Below are 22,643 nucleotides of genomic sequence, written 5' to 3' on the forward strand. Positions count from 1 at the left end.
TTGCAGGGCTGTTTGTTTATTAGGGGATCAATCCTATTAAATTTTGGTGGGTAAAGGTTGAGGGAGTGGAGAGATAATGGGAATTGTGTGTATCTCCAGTGGGGTCAGACTTAATGACGATTTTACTCATTATTAGCATTTACAATTTTTTATAAAACTCATTCCTACTATCAAAATTAAGGTTTTATATTAGTTAAAGATATAAAAAGGTTTTTTAATAAAATATAACAGATGGCGCACCAAACTTTTAAATGTTGCCAGGAAAGTTGAGCAACTTGTTGCTGGTTTATTTTTGTTTATGGTTTATTTCACTGTGTATTCTATTGGGTTGTTTGGAAAGTAATTTTGTTTTTTTATTACTAGAGGAATTAGATGTATTTTTACCAGCCAATTTTATTTTAAATCACATTTTCATTATATACTTCGACAGCTGACATTTTAAGGCTTATTTGTAAAAAATTTTGTTTGATTCTGTACAATTGTTTTTTTTTCGGTGACCCATCAATCGAAAGCATCATTTTCAGCATATTTTGCTTTTTTATAACTAAAAAACGAAAATGCTGTTCAAACAAGAAAAAAATTGTGGTACATGTTTGGAGAAGATGTGTTGAGAGAAAGACAGTGCCAAAACTGGTTTACAAAATTGTGTTCTGACAATTTTAATATCAAAGATACACCACATTCTGGATGGGCATTTGAAGTCAATGAAAACAAAAGGTACTGATTGAAGCAATCTGCCGTATAACAACACGTGAAATCACTAAGAGATTGAATCTGTAAAATTGAACCATTTATTACTACTTAAAATGAATTGGTTTCGTTTCAAAGCTCAATATATGGGTTCCACATGTTATTACTGAGAGATGCTCTCTATGATTGGATTTTAAAGAAATTTTTTTTTGAGCTTTTACCAGACAATTTAACAATTGATTCGAAAGTGTACTGCCATCGAGTAAACAAATTGAGTAATATCATCAAACAGAAAAGGCCAGAATTGATCACAACAAAGTGTAGTGTTTTACCATGATAATGCCAAATTTCACACAAGTTTGGTAACTCGTCAGAAACTGTTATAGCTTAGATGGGATGTGTTATCACACCAACCATATTCGCCAGATCGGAAACACTCAGATTATTACTTGTCCCAGTCTATACAAATTTTTTTTAACTGTAAGACATTTACTTGAAATGACAATGCCAAAAATCACTTGGATCAGTTTTTTTGTAAACAACGATCAAAATTTTTATGAGTGTGAAATCATGCTACTACCAGAAACAATGACAACAGGTATTTGACCAAAATGGTCAATATATAATTTAATAAAATATTTATTTATTATAAGAATATTGCGTTTATTTTTCTATGGAAAAAACGAAATTACTTTCCGAACAACCCAATATTTATGATACGTTGAATTTGAATCTTAAGATAGGGACACCTGAAGTTCTGAAAAGTGTTTAACCTAAATAAATGCATTGAAGTTGCATTTTTAAATATTTTTGAAAATTGTATATTTTAAATGTAATTTATTAATAAATCTTCTTAACAGCTATTTATAGTTTGCTATAAATTTTAAGGACTTCTTATACCACAGTTTTTAATTGGAAAGTTCACTGAGATTTTATTAAACCAATATGTACATTTTGGGCCATATACTCCTCTTCAGTTGGTTATAATTCAAGTGTTTTTGTATTTTTCAATTTGTAATTGACATAAAATTTTAATTTTAATTTACAATCTGTATTATTATTATTATTTCTATGATGCAAATATCTATTCTGTTATATAGAAACTAGAAGGAGGATACAGATTGTGGTATGAAGCCCTTAAATTTTATAGCAAATTACATATAGCTGTTAAGAAGATTTATTTCAGTTTTGGACAAAAAGCAAATGATTATAATTACTTCATTAAATTTAAACTTTAAAAAAGATAGCTGCATCATGTAACTTCTATAACAAATTTAAAAAAAAAATCTATCCAAAGTAACCAAGTGGTACTCTATTATCCAGTCAGAAGTAACAACCTAACAAGCCCATTATTGAAAACATTTTAAAAGACAATAGTGTGTTTACTCAGAGTGTAGTGAATAAAGAAATTTTATAAAGAAAAATTTTAATACAGTTGACTCCGCATAAGTCGACACCCGGATAACTCGTCACTCGTCGGTTACGTAGTCAATTTTTTGTGGTCCCGGCTGACTTACATAAGCAATAATGTTATTAATGTTAAAAAACTTGGTTTACTCGACATTGTTTAACTCGTCACCACTGGATAAATCAACATACTTTCTCTGTTTCACACTTTTTAGAATTCTGATAAGTCGACTCCCCCCCTGAAAAATGAGTTCACACCTCACAGCTTACTGTACAGTGTGAACTCATTTTTTCAGGAGGGGAGTTGACTTATCAGAATTCTAAAAAGTGTGAAACAGAGAAAGTATGTTGATTTATCCAGTGGTGACGAGTTAAACGATGTCGAGTAAACCAAGTTTTTTAACATTAATAACATTATTGCTTATGTAAGTCGGCCGGGACCACAGAAAGCTGACTAATTAACTTACGGTGTCGAGTTATCCGGGTGTCGACTTATGTGGAGTCGACTGTATTTTTTTATTATAAAGGCCATCATCTGTTTGTGTTTAAGTGAAATCTCTATAACTCTTACTATTTTTGTCCACTCCAGGTGAAATTTTGTTTTGTTGCTCTTTATGTAACAACAGATAATTTAGTCTACTAAATATCTACTTTGTAGATATTTGTAGAAATATTAGCAACTATTCTTTTTTCTTGAATTTCTTGAAATCTCTACTCTTCTCAATTCTTCAATCTCCACTTTCTCATAAAAAGTATTCTGTCAAGCATAACGGGGAAATTTCTAGTATGTATATATACATACATACTAGAAATTATGTGCATATATATATTTTATATATATGCACATAATTTATGTATGTATGTATGTATGTATGTATATTTCGGGTGGGCAAGCAAGAGTTCATTGGGAGTCAAAATGTAGGTTTTGCAAAATGCATGGGAGCCGCAGTTCTGTACTGTTGTGGTGGATAGTATGGTAAGGCGTACAATTTTATTATATAATATAAATATAATATAAAACAAATATTGAATTTTTTTAATAAACATATTTTCACAAAATTATAAAAATAAAATTGTAAAAATAATAATAAAAAAACAGAAATTAACACTTTCAACAAGAGCCGCATGTAACTCAAAAAGAGCCACATGTGGCTCTCGGAGCCGCATTTGCCCATGCCTGATATATATATACATTTATAAATTATTTATATTTAATTTAATTTTATTAAATTTATTGTATTATTTTATTTATATATTTAAGTTTGAAATTTCTCTTTTTAGCACAGCATTTTGATAAGCGCACACATGCTCATTATAAACGAACTGGTGATCCATTTCTTCAAGATGGACCGTGTTTAGAAATTGCTCCAAAGTTGCCTAAATGCAGAGAGTGTCGTATTAGAGCTCAGCATCGCACAAAAATGAACAACATATTTTGTAGGTTCTTTGCATTTAGGAAGTAAGTATTTCAATTTTAAATTGACCAAATTTTTGATTTTAATAGGATTTAAGAAAGGTTAAATAAGTGGTGAAAATTTTTAATTAATACTTAACAGTTACTATCATAAGTATTGAATTAACTATGATTTATTTTAATTTTAACTCTATCTTGAGGAAACCGTGTTTTGTATTTTCGTTTCTTTTCTTTTCTTTCGAAGACACAATGTAGTGACGTAAACTTAAACACTGGGCGAATTTTTCATCCTTTTTATTCGGTTGGAACGCTTTTTTATTACATAACGCGTTTCGGGCCGATGCCCCTCTTCAGCCAGCTAAACATTAAAAAGTGAGAGATGACTATATACAAATATTTAAAATAAATATCGTGACAGTATACATAATTAGTTTTTTAGAGGTTGTTACCTTCTAAATCCTGGTAAGAGCTTGTATACCGTTAAAAGCTGGTCCGTACCTCATTCGGTAGTTTAGACGGATGTAATAGTCCAAGGGTACAAATCTTGATAAAAATTCCATAAAAAAGGAAGGTTTAGTATCAGTCTGTAGAGGTATACGGGGTTATTCTTTCACAAATCATATTCGTGAAACCATACCTGAGATTCGTCTTCCGGTGTGTTGTCTAACACTGAGCTCGTACTCCTCCACCTCAACTGCGGAGCACGATCTATTTTTAATTTGCATATGTCTGGTCGAGCATTAGCAGGGGAATGTTCCTTTTTTTTTTAATAGGTTTCTTTTCCGATAAAATTATTCGGGGGGTTTAGCGGTGATTTTTTTAGAACATAGCACGTGGCCATTGCTATTTTTTCCCGCTTTTAGTATTTTTAATATTTGTCGCTATGCAAATGACGTAACAGATCGTAAAACAGTTTTTTATTTTATAGTATATTTTATAGTAATTTAATCCAGTTTTCATTGATTTTTATGCTTAGATTAGTATTTATGCAGGTCTTATTTTTATTTTTAATGATTTCTACACTTTCTTTGAATTTTCTGTTGTATGTCTTCTTTTCTCTATGTAAAATGCTTGTTTTAGTATCATCGATTTTACAGTTATTTAACACACAATGGTCATGGAATACTGAGTTTAGTCTGTTGTACTTTAAATCGGCTATATGTTCTTTCACTCTTATTTTGAGTTTTCGTTTTGTTTCTCCTATATAGAAGTTGGTATTTTTGCAAGTGCATGGTATCTTGTAAACTATGTTTTTCATATCTTCTTTTTTTATCGTCTGTTTCTTTTTTCTTTGTTTCGCTTTAAGTCTAGATAACAGGTTTACGTATTTTGGGGCAAGTTTTATATTATTTTTCCTCATATCTATGTCGATTTCTTCATAAAGGTTCCTAATGTATGGGAAGCTGGTATATTTTGGTTTCGATTCGGTTTTTTTATCTTTTATTTTTGTTTGGTTATTAGTAATTTTATTTTCCCATTTATGAATCAGTCTGGTTGGGTACCCGTCTAGGGCAAACTTTTTCTTCAATTCGATGATGTGTTTGGGTTTATTAGTTTCTTTACTAGTTCTATTCTGTATTTTTCGGTATTCCATGTTAAAGATGTTTTGTTTTATATACAATGGTATATTTGAAGTATATTTTATTGTGGTGTTGATTGAACATGGTTTTTTAAAAGGTTCAAAATCTAATTCGTTTTCGTTTCTTGTTATCATGACGTCTAAGTATCGTATACTATTATCGGCCACATTTTCTTCCTCTATTTTAAATTGGATATCCTTATCTATATTGTTTATTATATGTTTTATCATGTTAGGCTTTACTTCTGCATCATTATATATAATTAGGACATCATCTACGTATCTTTTATAATATTTTATACCTGTTATATTATTAATTTCTTTGTCAACGTCGATCATTATTATTTCAGCTAGTTTCGGGCCTATGACGGACCCCATACTAATACCATTATTCTGTGTGTAGTATTCTTCATCTATCTCGAAATAATTACTCATATATGCAAATTCTATTAATTCTATGATATGTGATTCTACTTCTAATTTTTTAAGTTTATCTTCGATTAATTCCCATTTTATCGACGGGTACATATCAATCACATCCAGACTAGCCATTTTTGATGTTTTTTTCTATTTTAACGTTTTTTAGACTGTCCAAAAGTTCCTCTGTATTTTTGATAGAGTGCTTCGAATTTTGATATTTCTTAAGTTTTTGTTTAAGGAATTTTTCCAGATTATATAAGGTAGCGAATTTAAAATCGACTATGGGTCTTACTTTTTTTTTTTTTTTTTTTGTTTTTCGATTAATTCCCATTTTATCGACGGGTACATATCAATTCTTTGAATTTTCTGTTGTATGTCTTCTTTTCTCTATGTAAAATGCTTGTTTTAGTATCATCGATTTTACAGTTATTTAACACACAATGGTCATGGAATACTGAGTTTAGTCTGTTGTACTTTAAATCGGCTATATGTTCTTTCACTCTTATTTTGAGTTTTCGTTTTGTTTCTCCTATATAGAAGTTGGTATTTTTGCAAGTGCATGGTATCTTGTAAACTATGTTTTTCATATCTTCTTTTTTTATCGTCTGTTTCTTTTTTCTTTGTTTCGCTTTAAGTCTAGATAACAGGTTTACGTATTTTGGGGCAAGTTTTATATTATTTTTTTTTTTTTTTTTTTTTTAACATGAAGAACATGGCCCAATACCAAGACAACAAATACCAACAAAGGATAAAAGGTGAGATAGATAAGATATTGACAGACCTACGTTACCTCAAAACCCACCTTAAAGAGAATACACCTTTAAGAACACTCTCTCTTCCACGGTCCATCACAGAAAATATCCCAACAAGAGACAAAAAATACATCAACCTCAAAATACTAAGATCAGCGATAAAATTTAAACACATTAAAATTAGAAGACTAAAACGAGATTTACAAAAATACAATAAAAAGGAAAGAAGAGCAGATCCAAAAAATAAAGAAGAAACCACTAACAACTTACCAAGAGATAATATAAATAGATATCAGACAAATAAACAAAAAAAAGCTAGCTAAACGATTTGGCCACCCAACTATGGAAGAAATAATAGAATGGAAAACATCCTTGGTATTAAATAAAACACAAATCACGATCCCCGAACATATTCTAGAAACAATAAGAAAAGGACTAGACTTTAACGGCCCTAACACTTGGGAAGTATTGGATATAATACCTAATTTGGATCGTATGTGCAATGAACTCGAAGATACAGAATCAAGAATTCTGAAAACGACCTTAAGTAATAAAATTAAAAAAATATACTGTAAAAAAACATAATAAAACAACTATAACAGATAAAAATTACTATAAATACAAAGACGAGATAGAAACATTGCAAAAATTCTTAAGTGATAATCAGCTAGACCTCATTAGAGCCGATAAAAGTAAACAAATTATTATAGTAACCCAAAAATGGGTTAAGTCAAAACAGCTAGAAATAGTGGAAGGCAAAAAGTTCCGAAAACTACCAATCAATCCGAAAGAAACCCTATATGAAGAACTAAAAAAGAGAGTTATAAAACTGCAAAAACTTAACAAAATTACAAGAGCAGAACGAGAGTTCATCCTTAATCAAGATAATGATAGAACACCTAAACTGAATGTGAAACTTAAAACCCACAAAATGGGAGAAAAAGTAAGACCCATAGTCGATTTTAAATTCGCTACCTTATATAATCTGGAAAAATTCCTTAAACAAAAACTTAAGAAATATCAAAATTCGAAGCACTCTATCAAAAATACAGAGGAACTTTTGGACAGTCTAAAAAACGTTAAAATAGAAAAAAACATCAAAAATGGCTAGTCTGGATGTGATTGATATGTACCCGTCGATAAAATGGGAATTAATCGAAGATAAACTTAAAAAATTAGAAGTAGAATCACATATCATAGAATTAATAGAATTTGCATATATGAGTAATTATTTCGAGATAGATGAAGAATACTACACACAGAATAATGGTATTAGTATGGGGTCCGTCATAGGCCCGAAACTAGCTGAAATAATAATGATCGACGTTGACAAAGAAATTAATAATATAACAGGTATAAAATATTATAAAAGATACGTAGATGATGTCCTAATTATATATAATGATGCAGAAGTAAAGCCTAACATGATAAAACATATAATAAACAATATAGATAAGGATATCCAATTTAAAATAGAGGAAGAAAATGTGGCCGATAATAGTATACGATACTTAGACGTCATGATAACAAGAAACGAAAACGAATTAGATTTTGAACCTTTTAAAAAACCATGTTCAATCAACACCACAATAAAATATACTTCAAATATACCATTGTATATAAAACAAAACATCTTTAACATGGAATACCGAAAAATACAGAATAGAACTAGTAAAGAAACTAATAAACCCAAACACATCATCGAATTGAAGAAAAAGTTTGCCCTAGACGGGTACCCAACCAGACTGATTCATAAATGGGAAAATAAAATTACTAATAACCAAACAAAAATAAAAGATAAAAAAACCGAATCGAAACCAAAATATACCAGCTTCCCATACATTAGGAACCTTTATGAAGAAATCGACATAGATATGAGGAAAAATAATATAAAACTTGCCCCAAAATACGTAAACCTGTTATCTAGACTTAAAGCGAAACAAAGAAAAAAGAAACAGACGATAAAAAAAGAAGATATGAAAAACATAGTTTACAAGATACCATGCACTTGCAAAAATACCAACTTCTATATAGGAGAAACAAAACGAAAACTCAAAATAAGAGTGAAAGAACATATAGCCGATTTAAAGTACAACAGACTAAACTCAGTATTCCATGACCATTGTGTGTTAAATAACTGTAAAATCGATGATACTAAAACAAGCATTTTACATAGAGAAAAGAAGACATACAACAGAAAATTCAAAGAAAGTGTAGAAATCATTAAAAATAAAAATAAGACCTGCATAAATACTAATCTAAGCATAAAAATCAATGAAAACTGGATTAAATTACTATAAAATATACTATAAAATAAAAAACTGTTTTACGATCTGTTACGTCATTTGCATAGCGACAAATATTAAAAATACTAAAAGCGGGAAAAAATAGCAATGGCCACGTGCTATGTTCTAAAAAAATCACCGCTAAACCCCCCGAATAATTTTATCGGAAAAGAAACCTATTAAAAAAAAAAGGAACATTCCCCTGCTAATGCTCGACCAGACATATGCAAATTAAAAATAGATCGTGCTCCGCAGTTGAGGTGGAGGAGTACGAGCTCAGTGTTAGACAACACACCGGAAGACGAATCTCAGGTATGGTTTCACGAATATGATTTGTGAAAGAATAACCCCGTATACCTCTACAGACTGATACTAAACCTTCCTTTTTTATGGAATTTTTATCAAGATTCGTACCCTTGGACTATTACATCCGTCTAAACTACCGAATGAGGTACGGACCAGCTTTTAACGGTATACAAGCTCTTACCAGGATTTAGAAGGTAACAACCTCTAAAAAACTAATTATGTATACTGTCACGATATTTATTTTAAATATTTGTATATAGTCATCTCTCACTTTTTAATGTTTAGTTGGCTGAAGAGGGGCATCGGCCCGAAACGCGTTATGTAATAAAAAAGCGTTCCAACCGAATAAAAAGGATGAAAAATTAGCCCAGTGTTTAAGTTTACGTCACTACATTGTGTCTTCGAAAGAAAAGAAAAGAAATTAATTTTAACTAATAAATTATTTAATGATTTTAAAAATTTGTTACCATTGTTAATCTGATGCCACCTGTTACTTAATTTAAAAGAATGAACCCATCTGATGTTTAAACCTGTAACTTTATTGTATATTAGATGAATATATTATCACTTATAGTGTCTGAACTGTAAATTTAATATTGTTGAAATAATTTAATTAATAATTGGACTTTTACCAGACAATTTAAATTTTATGATTGTTTATTACTTCACTTGTGTATAAATTCAAATTTCTTCTTGAACATTAGCCATCTTTTTGTAATCCAGATCATATATGTACTATTATAGTGCTACTAACTTATATGCTAGCTGTTATGTAATTCATCTTGTAAATAAACAAAATGATAAACAAAATTTATAATATAAACTTAACTGTAATATAAATTAATGATGAAATGATATGGCCAGATTAACTATCAGGTTAAAACTTGGCTAATTACTTTCATAGATATTACATAATATCTATGAAATTAATTAGTCAAGCAATCCAAGTCCTATCCATTTCATATCCATCCATATCATAAATTTCTGTAAAATTTGATACCATATATGGATATCAACTAAATGCAATAATTCTATAATTTGCATCACTTTTTTATTTGTTTTTTGCTAAATATTAAATATTACTACCAATTATACATACAAATGAATATAAAAATTTAAAAAGAGCAAATAAACATTTTATAATCAAAACGGCATCTGGGGCATTTGCAAAATGCTGTGGCAGTCAACATGTTAAGGAAACAAATACCTTCTTTTACTAGAGAGATGTTTTTGGGTCTTCTGTAGAGCCCAGCTTTATCTCCAAAATATTAGAATTGAACATAAGATTCATGTGGTGTTCTAGAAGGTTTTAAAATTTAATTTCTACATAACATAAAATGCACTTACAACAAAATTCTTAAATGTTTTAAAATTTAAATGATTACATATTTATATTTATTTAAAAAATAAATTATATTTATATTTAGCCAGATATTATATAAATTTTATAATTTTTGAATATGCTAGATCAGGGCTGTCCAACTGGCGGCCCGGGGGGGGGGGGGGGCCCGCCAAATTATTTTTATGGCCCTCGAGTACATTTTACTATGAATAAATTAATGTTACCAAATTATTATTATTAATATTAAAATTAAAATTATTTTACTATATGAAAATTACAACCACAATGTTCTCATTAATATATTACGAATATTTTAATTTATTCTTTTAGTATAAATAAAATATTTTTTTAATTAACATAAACTGACTTTTCATTTATCAACCTTCTTGGCCCCTGAAATGTTTGGTGAAGAAAATATGGCCCGCGGGCTATGATAAGTTGGGCAGCGCTGTGCTAGATTATATAAATTTTCCTAAAATTAGGCTTTAAGTAATTCATAAATTTTTTAAACTAGATTATACTATGGAAAAAATGGTTCTATTTCTATTGCTGGATTTTCACAACCCTCAGATGCTACACAAGCTGACTTGAAATTATGGTTGCCTCCAGTGGACAATCCTCCAGCAAATTTGGATGTGGAGACATCTAGTTTTCTTTTGACACATGTTGGTGATCAATTTTGTGATCTTGTACAACAAGAAAAAGAAGCCAAATTGCAGAATATGGCAGAAGGTTATTTTACAATATTATAAAAATAAATTAAAAGAACAATTATGATTAATTTAAATTTCTATAATGAAAATTTTATTTGTTTAACAGCTGTTTTCTGAATTTTTATTAAATTATGACAGTTGAAAATGATAAAAAATAACTATAATCTTTCTTTAAATATTATTTATATATGTGAATAATAGATTCTGGATATTGAATATTGAACCATAAGTGACTAACTGTAAAATTACCTACTTAAAATTCCCTGTTTTATTTAATTGTTTGAATTTTACATATCTGCTTATAGCTCCAAATAGAATATGTTGAATATAATAAGAACGTTCTATTATTGAAAAACTAAAATTAGAGTTAGCCACTTATTGTTCTACACCCACAAGATGATTTTGTTATTGATTTGAAATTATTATTTTAATTAAAATATATTCCAGTAGACCCTTGTTATATTTCACTTGTTTGAAGACACAGAAAAAGCACAATATATCCAATGGTGTGATATAACAGAGGACCAAAAGTTCTGGGCTTATACTAAACAGATTATACATGCTATGTAATCTCTATCCTCTATTCTTTCACCAGCAAGTGTTTCTGATATAAAATAAGTAGTGATGTAACGAATAGTATATTTGGCCTCAGCCGAATACCGAATATTTGGCCAGGAGCATGGCCGAATGGCCGAATATTCGGCCAAACTATTCAGCTTGATTAACGCAAGTACGAAAATTGTCGCACAAACCGCATTATGGCAAGGATCGCGCACTCTGCTCTCTATTGGCCTGCTGTCACTACGATTTTTTCTTCCAGTAGGTCTAAATTATTTAAATTTATTAATTAAATTATAATTATTAAAGTTAATATGAGATGGAGCCTAACGTCTACCTCTACTGCCAAATTGGTTTATAATTTATGTAATAGCCGTAAATAGCCCGATATGATTCGGCAGTTGTTGGTATTTAGATGTAAGTTATAACTTATAAGTTATTTTATTTGCAATCGATCTTTTTAACTCTAAAATTTTGTTTTTAATACGTATTTGTAAACTGAATAGTGCCTTAAGGATATACTTTAGTGGGGACATATGGTCTAGTTTCTGCCCAGTTGTGGAACAGTTCAAATATATTATTAGGGGTTTTCTATTTGTGAAGTTTTTTGATATTTTGTTGCTATTGTTTTTGTCAATATTTTTAAAATTAACATGATTTCAAATGTTATCTTTTGCATATAATGAAAAATGCTCGTTCTTTGTTTTATATATAAAATAAATTATATATTAGTTACTCATCTTCTAGAAATAGATAAATAATTCTTTCTTTAAATATGATAAGTTTCAATAAAACGTTTCGTAAATCATTTTAAAACATCGTAAAAAATATAAAAATATACGCGAATACGAATATAACATAATTAACTAAACAATAACATTCTAACCTACATTCTAACCTACACGCCATCGATGCCATAAGCTATCGGGCTAGACAAACGCTATATTATTTAATTACGAAATAATTTAATACTAGAGTTAGATTTAGATTTCTTATTAACTTTTATTAATGCTGAAAATTAAATTATAATTATTAAAGTTACCAAAATGATTAATTTACTGTTTTTTTGTTATTTCTTACTCCTGTTTTGAGGTATTCGGTATTCAATCGAATAGTGACTAAATATTCGGTATTCGGCCGAATAGTGAAAAATAGGCCGAATAGGCCAAATACCAGGTAGTAACCGAATATTCGTTACATCACTAAAAATAAGCTTAGTTTTTTCAATACTGAATTTTATTTGTGATTATATTGTATTAATTGATGTTTACATAAATATTGATACTAAGGAATGCCCATTTAGCATTATTGTTTCTGTAATAATGGCATTTAAATACAAATATTGTTGATATAAAAACAAAATATACATTGCAATTTTATTACATGGTACTATATTTCATAAACTTATTAAAAATTCATGTAATTTATTTTTTCAATAAAAGTTATAAAAATACAATAATTGAAAACTTAAAAAATAAATATTGAATATATAACAGAACATCAAAACTTATAAAATTACATAGTAAAAATTCGCAAAAAGCAAAATAAAGTTATTAAATTATAAAAAGCTTAGAACTTTCTGTTCAGAAATAAAGAAATCTTTTCCTTACACATTTTGCAATAAATTCAAAATTTCATACCTTTATATGGTATTTTGTCAATTCACATAAAGAAATTTCAAACTCACAGAAACTTGTAAATGAGGAGAAAGTAGTTAAAACCAATAAACAAACAACTTTTAATATCAAAAGGAAACATAAATGATAATTGATCTGTTTATTTGTTTTGCTCAGTTAGATCTTGACAACTTTATTGACACCTGCAGTGGTAGTTTCAAAGACAATGGTAGGAATAAAATCCCATATTTTGTTGCAAAAAGAAATTCAATGGCAATTGATATTTTAAAATTTATTGACTCAAGTGCTTTTAAAATTTGGAATCAAAAGAGTGAGATTATATCTAAATCTGAAATATAATGAGGGGCTACCGTGTTAACAGGTTACAGTATGTCTATCTTCAAATAAAATTCTCTTTACAAAATATAGTAATCATTTTTGCATATAAATCTGTAATATTAATTGAATCATTTGAAATCTCATACAAGTGGGAATTGTGTACAAATAAATATCTTATTTATGTATAATTCCTAGTTTCAGAATGGTTTTATATGCTTTTTTTTGTACTGAAAATATAATTATTTTGCTTAGTGAATTTATAATAGTAATGTAATTTATCAAGAGAATTGTATAATAAAATGGTGTGGTTATATCACTTAAGAGCAGTAAGCAGTTTTTTGAGTTTCTTGGAGGTTTGTTGTTTGGGGGACCCATTACTGTATTTTATCTCTCAATATGGAATTGTTTGTTTACATTATTATTTTGTTTTCAAGGTTTTATTCTAAGAATTCAAAATTAAAATTTATCATTGGAACTTTATTATATTCTATTATTACTTAATTTCATAGTTAAGTTGATTTGATTATTTTTTAATATTTGATAAATTTAGTTTTAAAAAATTTATTAAAATTTATAATTTATTTATTTTTTATTAGACAAAACAGATAGTTGGAAGAGAGTTGTTCAAGGTGTGAGAGAGATGTGTGATGTTTGTGAAACAACTCTCTTTAATTTTCATTGGGTGTGCCATAAATGTGGTTTTGTTGTTTGCCTTGATTGTTATAAAGCGAGGAAAAATGGTACTGCCAAAGGTATGTTATTTATACTTTATATTATATTTTAATATAGGCAAAAAATATGACATTCATTACTTATGTTAAAATATTAGAAGAGGAACCACTTCAAAGAAACCATGATGAATATCAATGGTTATACTGTAGTAATCACCAACCACATGAACAAGATAAGCTTATGATGACAAATATTATTGCCAGTTCTGCATTATGGGATGTTTCAAAAATAATGCATGACATAAAAAAGAAGTGGAATATTCAGGCTCATTGTACATGTTCACTTTCAAATGATGAACCTAAAGAAAAACCTGTATTCAATGGTATCTGTAAGGTATTTATATTACAATGCATTAAAAAATATTATTTTGAATTTTACTTTCTTAATAAAAATTTTAACAATTTTTATTCTGTTTTAGCAATTAATGAGTGCTGTAAGTAAAACATTTGATACCAGAAAAGAATCTACTAATACAAGTGATTCACAAGCTTTGAAGAAACAAGAAAAAGTTTCTGCAAACAAACTATGTCAAGGTCTGAAACAAGAAAATTTAGGAATGTATAATGAAGTCGAAAGTTCACCTTTAACATGGCTTGCAGATGTTGCACTTAATTCTTCAGGAAAAATACAAGATAATCAAGCTAATAAATATTCACAAGACAATCCTAAAGAAACTGTTTCATTGCAAACTTGCACAGGAGAAAGTCTCTTAAAATTAGAAGATAAAAATAAATATAATTTTTCTAGTCTTTGCCAACTGATAAAATCTGATAAAAAGAATAGTAGTAATAAACCAGAGAAAGGTTTAGTAAATTCACTTGATGATATAATTTTATATGTCATAGAACAGAAAATGGGGAAGTCTGAAGGAAGTAATGAAGAAAAATTATTAAAACATTTTTCACGTCGTTATCCTCAGCCAAGGAATGGACATGAACCATTACCAATTCGTATATGTACATTAACTGAAAGTAGATTATTGTTTCCTAGTGTTCCTCATTCATGGTTGTGTAATGGTAAATTGCTTCTTCTTGAAGATCCTAATCATGTAAATAATTTAAAAATTTTTCAAGAACAATGGAAAAGAGGTCAAGTAAGTAACTTATTTCATTTTATTGTCTAAATTATATCATATGTTAGAGAAATATAATTTCTTACTTGCATGTTAAAATTATTCAAATGAACTTATCCTATTCTGCATGGACAGTTGTTTTAAATGTGTTCATTCTAATGAACAGTTGAAATTTATATTTATTTCTTAAGTTGTAAATAAATTTTTTGATAGCAAATATTAATCATGAAATAGTAGTAGTACAGTAGAATTATGGAAACTCAACAATCTATAAAACTTGTCATGTTGTTCAAAAGAAAAATGCATGTAATCTAATTTTTACCTCTAACCTAGCATTAGGATCAAATAAGTTATCATTCTTCACTGGCAACACTTGATAAACCATCAATTTTACATGTTAACAAAGAAGTAACATGTGGTAGTACCTTTTTTCCAAGGTACTACTGCAGAATGCCATGACACAAATGTCACTAACCCAAAAGTAAACACTGAATAACCAATACTATTTTTAAATTAAAATTTTAACTACAAGTAGAAATAGTTACTATTGGTACGTAGTTAATATGTATATTGTAAAATGTTTTAAAATGTTCCTGTTTGCACGGTCTAAAACAGTAGACAGATTCTTTATAACACAACAACAACAAATTTGAACTTTAATTTCTCCATTAGCAAGTAACACTGGCACTCCACAAGCGAGCAACACTCAAACACCCGACAATTAATTTAATAATCACAATACTGGTTTTTTACCAGCCACACAGCTACACACTCTGGTCAACACAACTACCCACTCTGGTTAGCACTGACCCAACACACCAAAAAGAATGCACAATTTTTCCCTCTCTAGGCGGGAGATCTCACCCCGCATTCTTAAGTCTACAGTTACATAACACACCTGACACGTGTGACAGAGCTGTGGACTGTATACATCGACTCTAGATAACATAAACACACGTGTTACAATTTTGTTGAATTGAATATCGAACTTAACATATATGAATATGCACATATAATATATTTATGAAAATTCTGCTATTTAGACTAGACTAGCATCATCACTATGCTGCATAAAGGTTTGCACCTAATTAATTTTAAGCAATTAGCACATGCAGCCAAGGTCATTTCTACTTGTTTTCAAAGTAGTTTGAAATGGACTGCTTTGTTCTGTGATGTGTCAGGTGAGGAAAATAATTGGCAGGGGAATCTTTTAGGACTCTCTGCAAACAATACTAATCACTGCTCGCCATTATAGCCTTGCATGTGTCACTCATGCAATGTGACATGTGCATGGCTAAAGCTTTTTATTGTAAAATTATGAAATAACAGCCATTTTATATTGGAAACTACAATTTTATGTTTTATTTATGTAATTTTTTTCCCTTCTCAGGTTTCCTATGTTTGTTCTTATGAAATTTGATTTGATAAAGGGAAGAAATAAACATATCAAATGTCACTTCACTGTAAATTACAAAAATTGCATTAACCAAATTAAGTTTAATCATTTCATTTATAAAACATAAGAAGTATAGTATAAGGATGAGGAAGAAATATGGAAAACTTTCCATGAATTTTAGCAGTTTTGCCAATAAATATTTTTATGAAACAACAAAATTTTCATTATGATTACTAAATTTTAATTTATAAGAATAATATATTATTTCTAAAATGTGTTGATTGAAAAAGTCATAAAAATATTTCCATAAATGATGCTGAAATAAATCGATAATAAGAAAGTTATTAAGATTAGTTTAGGCACCATGGTAAACTAATATGGTAAAAGATGTAAAAGATGATTATCATCTTTTGTAGCAGCTAGTTTATAACTGAAGTAAGAAATGCAAGCAATTTTAAACTATTGTATTTTGAGTAAATAATGAATGATATTTAACACTTAAAGTGTTGGTTAAAACTGATAATGATTGCAAGATATCAACCACCTATTGAGACCAATAGCACAAAAAAATTATTATTTATTAATTAGGTTATGCAGTAGCATTCCTTAGAACTTTTGATTACTGCCCTATTACAACAAACTCCTTTAAAACTTCTTACTATGTAGTTATTGTATAATGAGTAAAATAATTTAAATATTGAATTTAATAAAGAGCATAGAGGTGGAATTGCAAGATAGAAAATTTTTATTTGAAGTTTCCAATTTTCAAATTAAAAACTCATAGATAGTTGTGTTTTTATATTTTTAAAACAATATTTTTTCTTTATCTTTATTATTCAATTATTATTTAAACTACTATCTTTTCTTATCGATGTTAAGATTTATCACTTTTTGTGTATAATATTTTTTTATATATAAAGATCTCTAATTTTAATATTTATTCATAGCCTGTTTTAGTTGCTGGTGTAAGTTCAAAGTTAGATATGTCATTATGGCATCCTGATTGTTTCTGTCGTGATTTTGGTGATATCAAAAATGATTTGGTGAATTGTAAAACTGGAATTGTATTACCAGATTTGCCAATGAGGAAGTTTTGGGAAGGTTTTGAAAATTTTCGCAGTAAGTTGAAATTTGATTTAATTACAGAATGTAATATTTATATTAAAAGAACAGATGACAAAAATAAATAAATTAAAATCATTTAGAATATTACAGTTAAGAATAAAATAAATTAAAATAAAATTATTACAGTAATAAAATTAGTATTAAAATAAATATCATATATATATATCAGTCAGTATTAAAATAAAATTATTTTAGAAAGGATGACTGATGAAGATGGTGAATATATGTTGTTAAAATTAAAGGACTGGCCACCAGGAGAAGATTTTAGTGAAATGCTTCCTTCGCGTTTTCAAGATTTAATGAAAGTTTTACCTTTACCTCAGTATACACATAGAGATGGCGTTTTTAATCTAGCAGGACGTTTACCAGAGTGTTTTGTTAGACCAGATCTTGGACCGAAAATGTATAATGCTTATGGTAATTAATTATATTAAATTTTCTTAATTTTGATGTACTGAGTAATGGAAATATATGTACTGTATAGATAAGAGACATAATATTAAAATATTTTTTATTAATTATACAATAATTTAGGTTCTGCTTTATATCCAACCAAAGGAACAACAAATTTGCATCTTGATATAAGTGATGCTGTAAATGTTATGGTATATGTTGGTATTCCAAATGATGGAAAGGATGAGGTTCACATTCAAGGTAACTTAATTTAGTATGTCAGAAGTTCTTAATCTGTTTTAAATGTTATCAGTAATTAATGCTTACAAATTGTTATATATATATATATATATATATATATATATATTTATTTATTTATTTATTTATTTATTTATTTAATGTATTTATTTATTTATTTATTTAATATATTGTTATAATATTAATAATAATATATATTATATAAAATAACATATATATTAAAATATTAAAACGAGCAATTATTTATTGTGACATTGTCACAATGCCAGGCTGCAATTTTTAATCATATTTTTAATTTATTTAATTTAAAATATATGCTCTCCACCTCAAATTAGTACTTTAATGTCTTGCCCCTGTATATTATACTTTTCCATTAGCAATGGAGTTGTGCCAGTCATCTATCTAACTCTAACACCTTTCAGGGGAAAAGTTTTGAAATAATGTGATCTTCAGCTTTTATCGGAAATTCATATATATAGTTCATCAGGGCCTCCTGCCCCTAAGATTTCCATATCTGCTCTTGTCTTTCATCTATTTAACTTCGTTCTCAAGATTAAGGAAAGACTGATTGATGACAGTTGGAATTTATAGCTCTACAATTTTTTAAATTGCAGCCCAATTATATATATACATATATTTTAAATTTATTTGCATTGACTTCTACTCCTTCTTAATAGCTCCCATATTTGTAAGGGATTTTATCTATTCCAGATTAAGGTCTTCTGAAATTAAATTATAGTTCTTTTTTTTATTATATTTTAGTTTTTTATATGTATTTATATTTCATCTTTACAGAGGCATTAAAGGCAATAGATGAAGGAGGGTGTGATTCCTTAATGAGAAAGAGAGTTCGAGAAAAAAATGTCAAACCTGGTGCCCTGTGGCACATCTTTAATGCAAGAGATGCAGACAAAATAAGAGATCTTTTGAATAAGGTTTGTTGTATAACACTATGTATTATTAAAATATAAAATATTGTGTACAATATTTAAATTATGTTATAGGTAGCAATGGAACGAGGTGAAAGATTAGAACCTCACCATGATCCTATTCATGATCAAAGTTGGTATTTGGATGAAGAACTGAGAGATCGCCTTTATAAAGAATATGGAGTTGAAGGCTATGCAATCGGTCAATGTCTTGGAGATGCTGTATTCATTCCTGCAGGTGCACCTCATCAAGTTAGTAAAATTTATTATGATTATCATTGTGATTCAGTTTTAAAAATTTTATGAATACAGTGGGTGATCAGTTAATGAACATAATTCGTTCCAAGACTTTGTTCACTATCCGAATTGTTCATTAACCGATTATTAATTTACTGTAAATTTTTATGGGAATTTGATTAATTCGTTCTGGACACCCCCAAAAAATAAAAAATATATACTTTCTTACTACATTTATTTATATGTAATAATAAAAATACACACACACAAACACACACACACACACACACACACACACACACACACACACACACACACAGTCTTGGATTTTTATTAGTCATGTTTTTTCCATTTGTGGGGGTTAAAAAATCTGTCCAGTGTCGACTGCTTTTCTCTCTTTTTCAGGATTTTTCAGAATTAATTAATAGCATTGTAATTGTAGAGATCCCTGAGCCTATTAACCTCAACCTTGTTTGGATGCCATTCTAAGACATTGTTCTGACATCTTCCCACTTCTTTAAAAGATGTTTAATAGCAGATATCAGCATTAATCCTCTTTTTCAGAAGAAAACATACCTTGCAGAGTTTCTTGGTGTTTTTCATTCAAGAGTTCTTAGCATTCTTCTGTCATCAGATCAGTTTCAGGTTTCATTATGAGCTTTTCAATGTTCTTTATTTCTCAGATGTAATTTTTGTTTCTCCTTTAGCTGCTTGAGTCTTCTTGATTATACTGTATCTTTCTTAGATAAGATTGAACTGTGGCCTACTGTAGACCTGTTCAAGCCATACTGCCTAGCAACATCAGACATCTGCCCACTCTACCTTTGCTATTATACTCTCACTTTTTGAAAATAAAAACTGACACAAAACTTAACGAGTGCCCACCCAACAGTCTCACGAATACTATAAAAAATTGTTTCTGTCAGAAAAATAAAAGGCTGAAATTACAAGGGAGAGTTTCAAAGTTCAGAGGAATATCATCCAATCAGTATATACTGAGTTGAGTGTTGATGTTGACGTCTCCCGAAAAGTTTTGAATTGTTGCCCAAAAACAAGAGAAGACCAATTGATATTCATTATTTTACATTGCTTCTACTTGTGTTTGTTCTGTGAGGTGTTCATTGTCCTAACATAAAAATCTTTCACGAAAGTGTTCGTTAACCAATTGCCCACTGTACATGTTAATTGACAGATATAATTAAAGAGAGTTAAATTACAGCTCTTTTTAACTGTTCAAATCCTATTTTATTGAATATTTTTAATTTATTTGACATTAAAATTTTTAATTCTGAAATTAGTGAATTCATATGATATAAAAGATTAAATATTTTTAAAAAGATTAGAACTCACAATACAGAATTTCAAGATGATGATTTTGATTTCTGCAAGTTTATTAGATTCTAGTTCAGTTGTAAATAAAATATAAAAAACTTAATTTAAACAAGAGATATACGCCAGCTAGCATAAACTAACACCCCTATTATGTTGCTGTGTGACAAATGATATCAATGCTTAACAGTTTTCATTAAATGAAGTGCACAAGTTCTTTAACTATATCTGATATCTGTTAACATCATCTGTTAGTGGTTGTTACTTCTTACTTCCTTCAATCCTGCCAAACTAAATCTTCAAGAAATAGCAGGAACATTTACTTTTCAAATTAGCTAATGATTGTTATAAAATTGAAAATGTAGTTCTAATCAAATATAAAATCTGAAATGGGTACTCTCAGTTGTTTTAATGAATAAAAAACAACCATTGGAATAAGAAGATTGATATTCATTTATTTGTGAGGGAATTTTCAGCTGACACCAAACTAGTATAAACTATGGCTTTAAAACAATTTATTAATGTGTCACAAATATAATGTTTGTATAAAATTCAAAAATGCTTAAGTTTTATAATTTTTATGAAAATATAAAATAGTTCTCAATTATAAAACATTATTTATTTTTTAAAATAATATTGAAATGTATATTTGTCATGTGTTGTGTTGAATATAATTGTATAAAAAAATTATAATGCTTTAGATAAGAAATAGTGGTGATAAAATATTTAATCAGGCCAATTACACGTCAAGTTCAATCTTTGAGTATTTTTCACATACATCTTTCTTCATATAACAACAATATTAGGTCAATAAAATAATGTAAAGGATAAAAATTATTTCAAAACAACTCTTATCTTAATACCGATGGAGTCAGATAAAATCATTCTTTTTCTTATTTGTACTATATATGTTAGTACATGGAAAATAATCTCCACTCTTTTCTGACGTACAGAGGCTAGAAATTCTACAGTACTCTAATCTGTTTACTTAAAAACAAATCCGAATAAAATTAAAAATTGTAAGGCAAACAGGTAAAGCTTGAGAGAGAAAAAATTTTTTTATTATTCATATTGTATTACCCCAAATGCATTTTGCTGTAAACAGCCTCCTCAGTAGGGCTTTTTTCAAAGAAACTTTGATGCAAGTCATCCAACAGCAACAGAAACATCATCCACACAGTGACTACTTCGCGTACAATCTTTATATCTGATTAAGCTATCCCAACATTCCACAGTAATCACACCATTATTCAAATTTATTGTGCTGGTTTGCATAATGATTGCATAATGTACTTTAAATTTTTGCTTAATTACATTTTTTTCTTGATGTAATATTTTATTATTATTAATATCGATAGAACAATTATTAGCCCGACAATAGCAAAAAATAGCTCGATAGATTATCAAAGCCAAACAATTGCCATAATGTATGTAATTTTCAGGCAGTAAGTTAATGTTCTTCATAATTGTTTTACATATGCCAGCCTTAGTCTGCTTTTTTAAAATATACTTAAAAAGTTTGATTTTAATAACTGTTTTTATTGTAGGTACGAAATCTACATAGTTGCATAAAAGTTGCAGAAGATTTTGTCTCTCCAGAAAATGTTGCTCATTGTTTTACATTGACACAAGAATTTAGGCAATTATCTGACACTCATACAAATCATGAGGATAAATTACAGGTGAGTGACTAAATTGTTTTTATTATTATATCAATTATGAATATAAAACTTAAAATTTTATTTTAATTT

At 28.5% G+C, this 22,643-nt stretch overlaps 1 protein-coding gene across 2 annotated transcripts in view; it reads left to right on the forward strand.

The window, feature by feature from the left end:
- LOC136981617 (lysine-specific demethylase 3A-like) overlaps positions 1-22,643 on the forward strand; it is a 63,239-nt gene that overhangs the window by 38,530 nt on the left and 2,066 nt on the right. For both annotated transcript variants that reach the window (XM_067277950.1, XM_067277958.1), the window contains 11 exons: positions 3,379-3,556; positions 10,710-10,927; positions 14,018-14,173; positions 14,251-14,486; positions 14,572-15,246; positions 17,569-17,740; positions 17,942-18,163; positions 18,281-18,400; positions 19,193-19,332; positions 19,402-19,578; positions 22,440-22,574. In XM_067277950.1, the coding sequence (XP_067134051.1) occupies positions 3,379-3,556; positions 10,710-10,927; positions 14,018-14,173; positions 14,251-14,486; positions 14,572-15,246; positions 17,569-17,740; positions 17,942-18,163; positions 18,281-18,400; positions 19,193-19,332; positions 19,402-19,578; positions 22,440-22,574 (2,429 nt within the window). The remainder of the gene's footprint in view (positions 1-3,378; positions 3,557-10,709; positions 10,928-14,017; positions 14,174-14,250; positions 14,487-14,571; positions 15,247-17,568; positions 17,741-17,941; positions 18,164-18,280; positions 18,401-19,192; positions 19,333-19,401; positions 19,579-22,439; positions 22,575-22,643) is intronic.

Source organism: Centruroides vittatus, unplaced genomic scaffold (assembly GCF_030686945.1).
Source record: "Centruroides vittatus isolate TY-2023 unplaced genomic scaffold, ASM3068694v2 contig_1168, whole genome shotgun sequence".
In the NCBI taxonomy this organism is placed as follows: Eukaryota; Metazoa; Arthropoda; class Arachnida; order Scorpiones; family Buthidae; genus Centruroides; species Centruroides vittatus.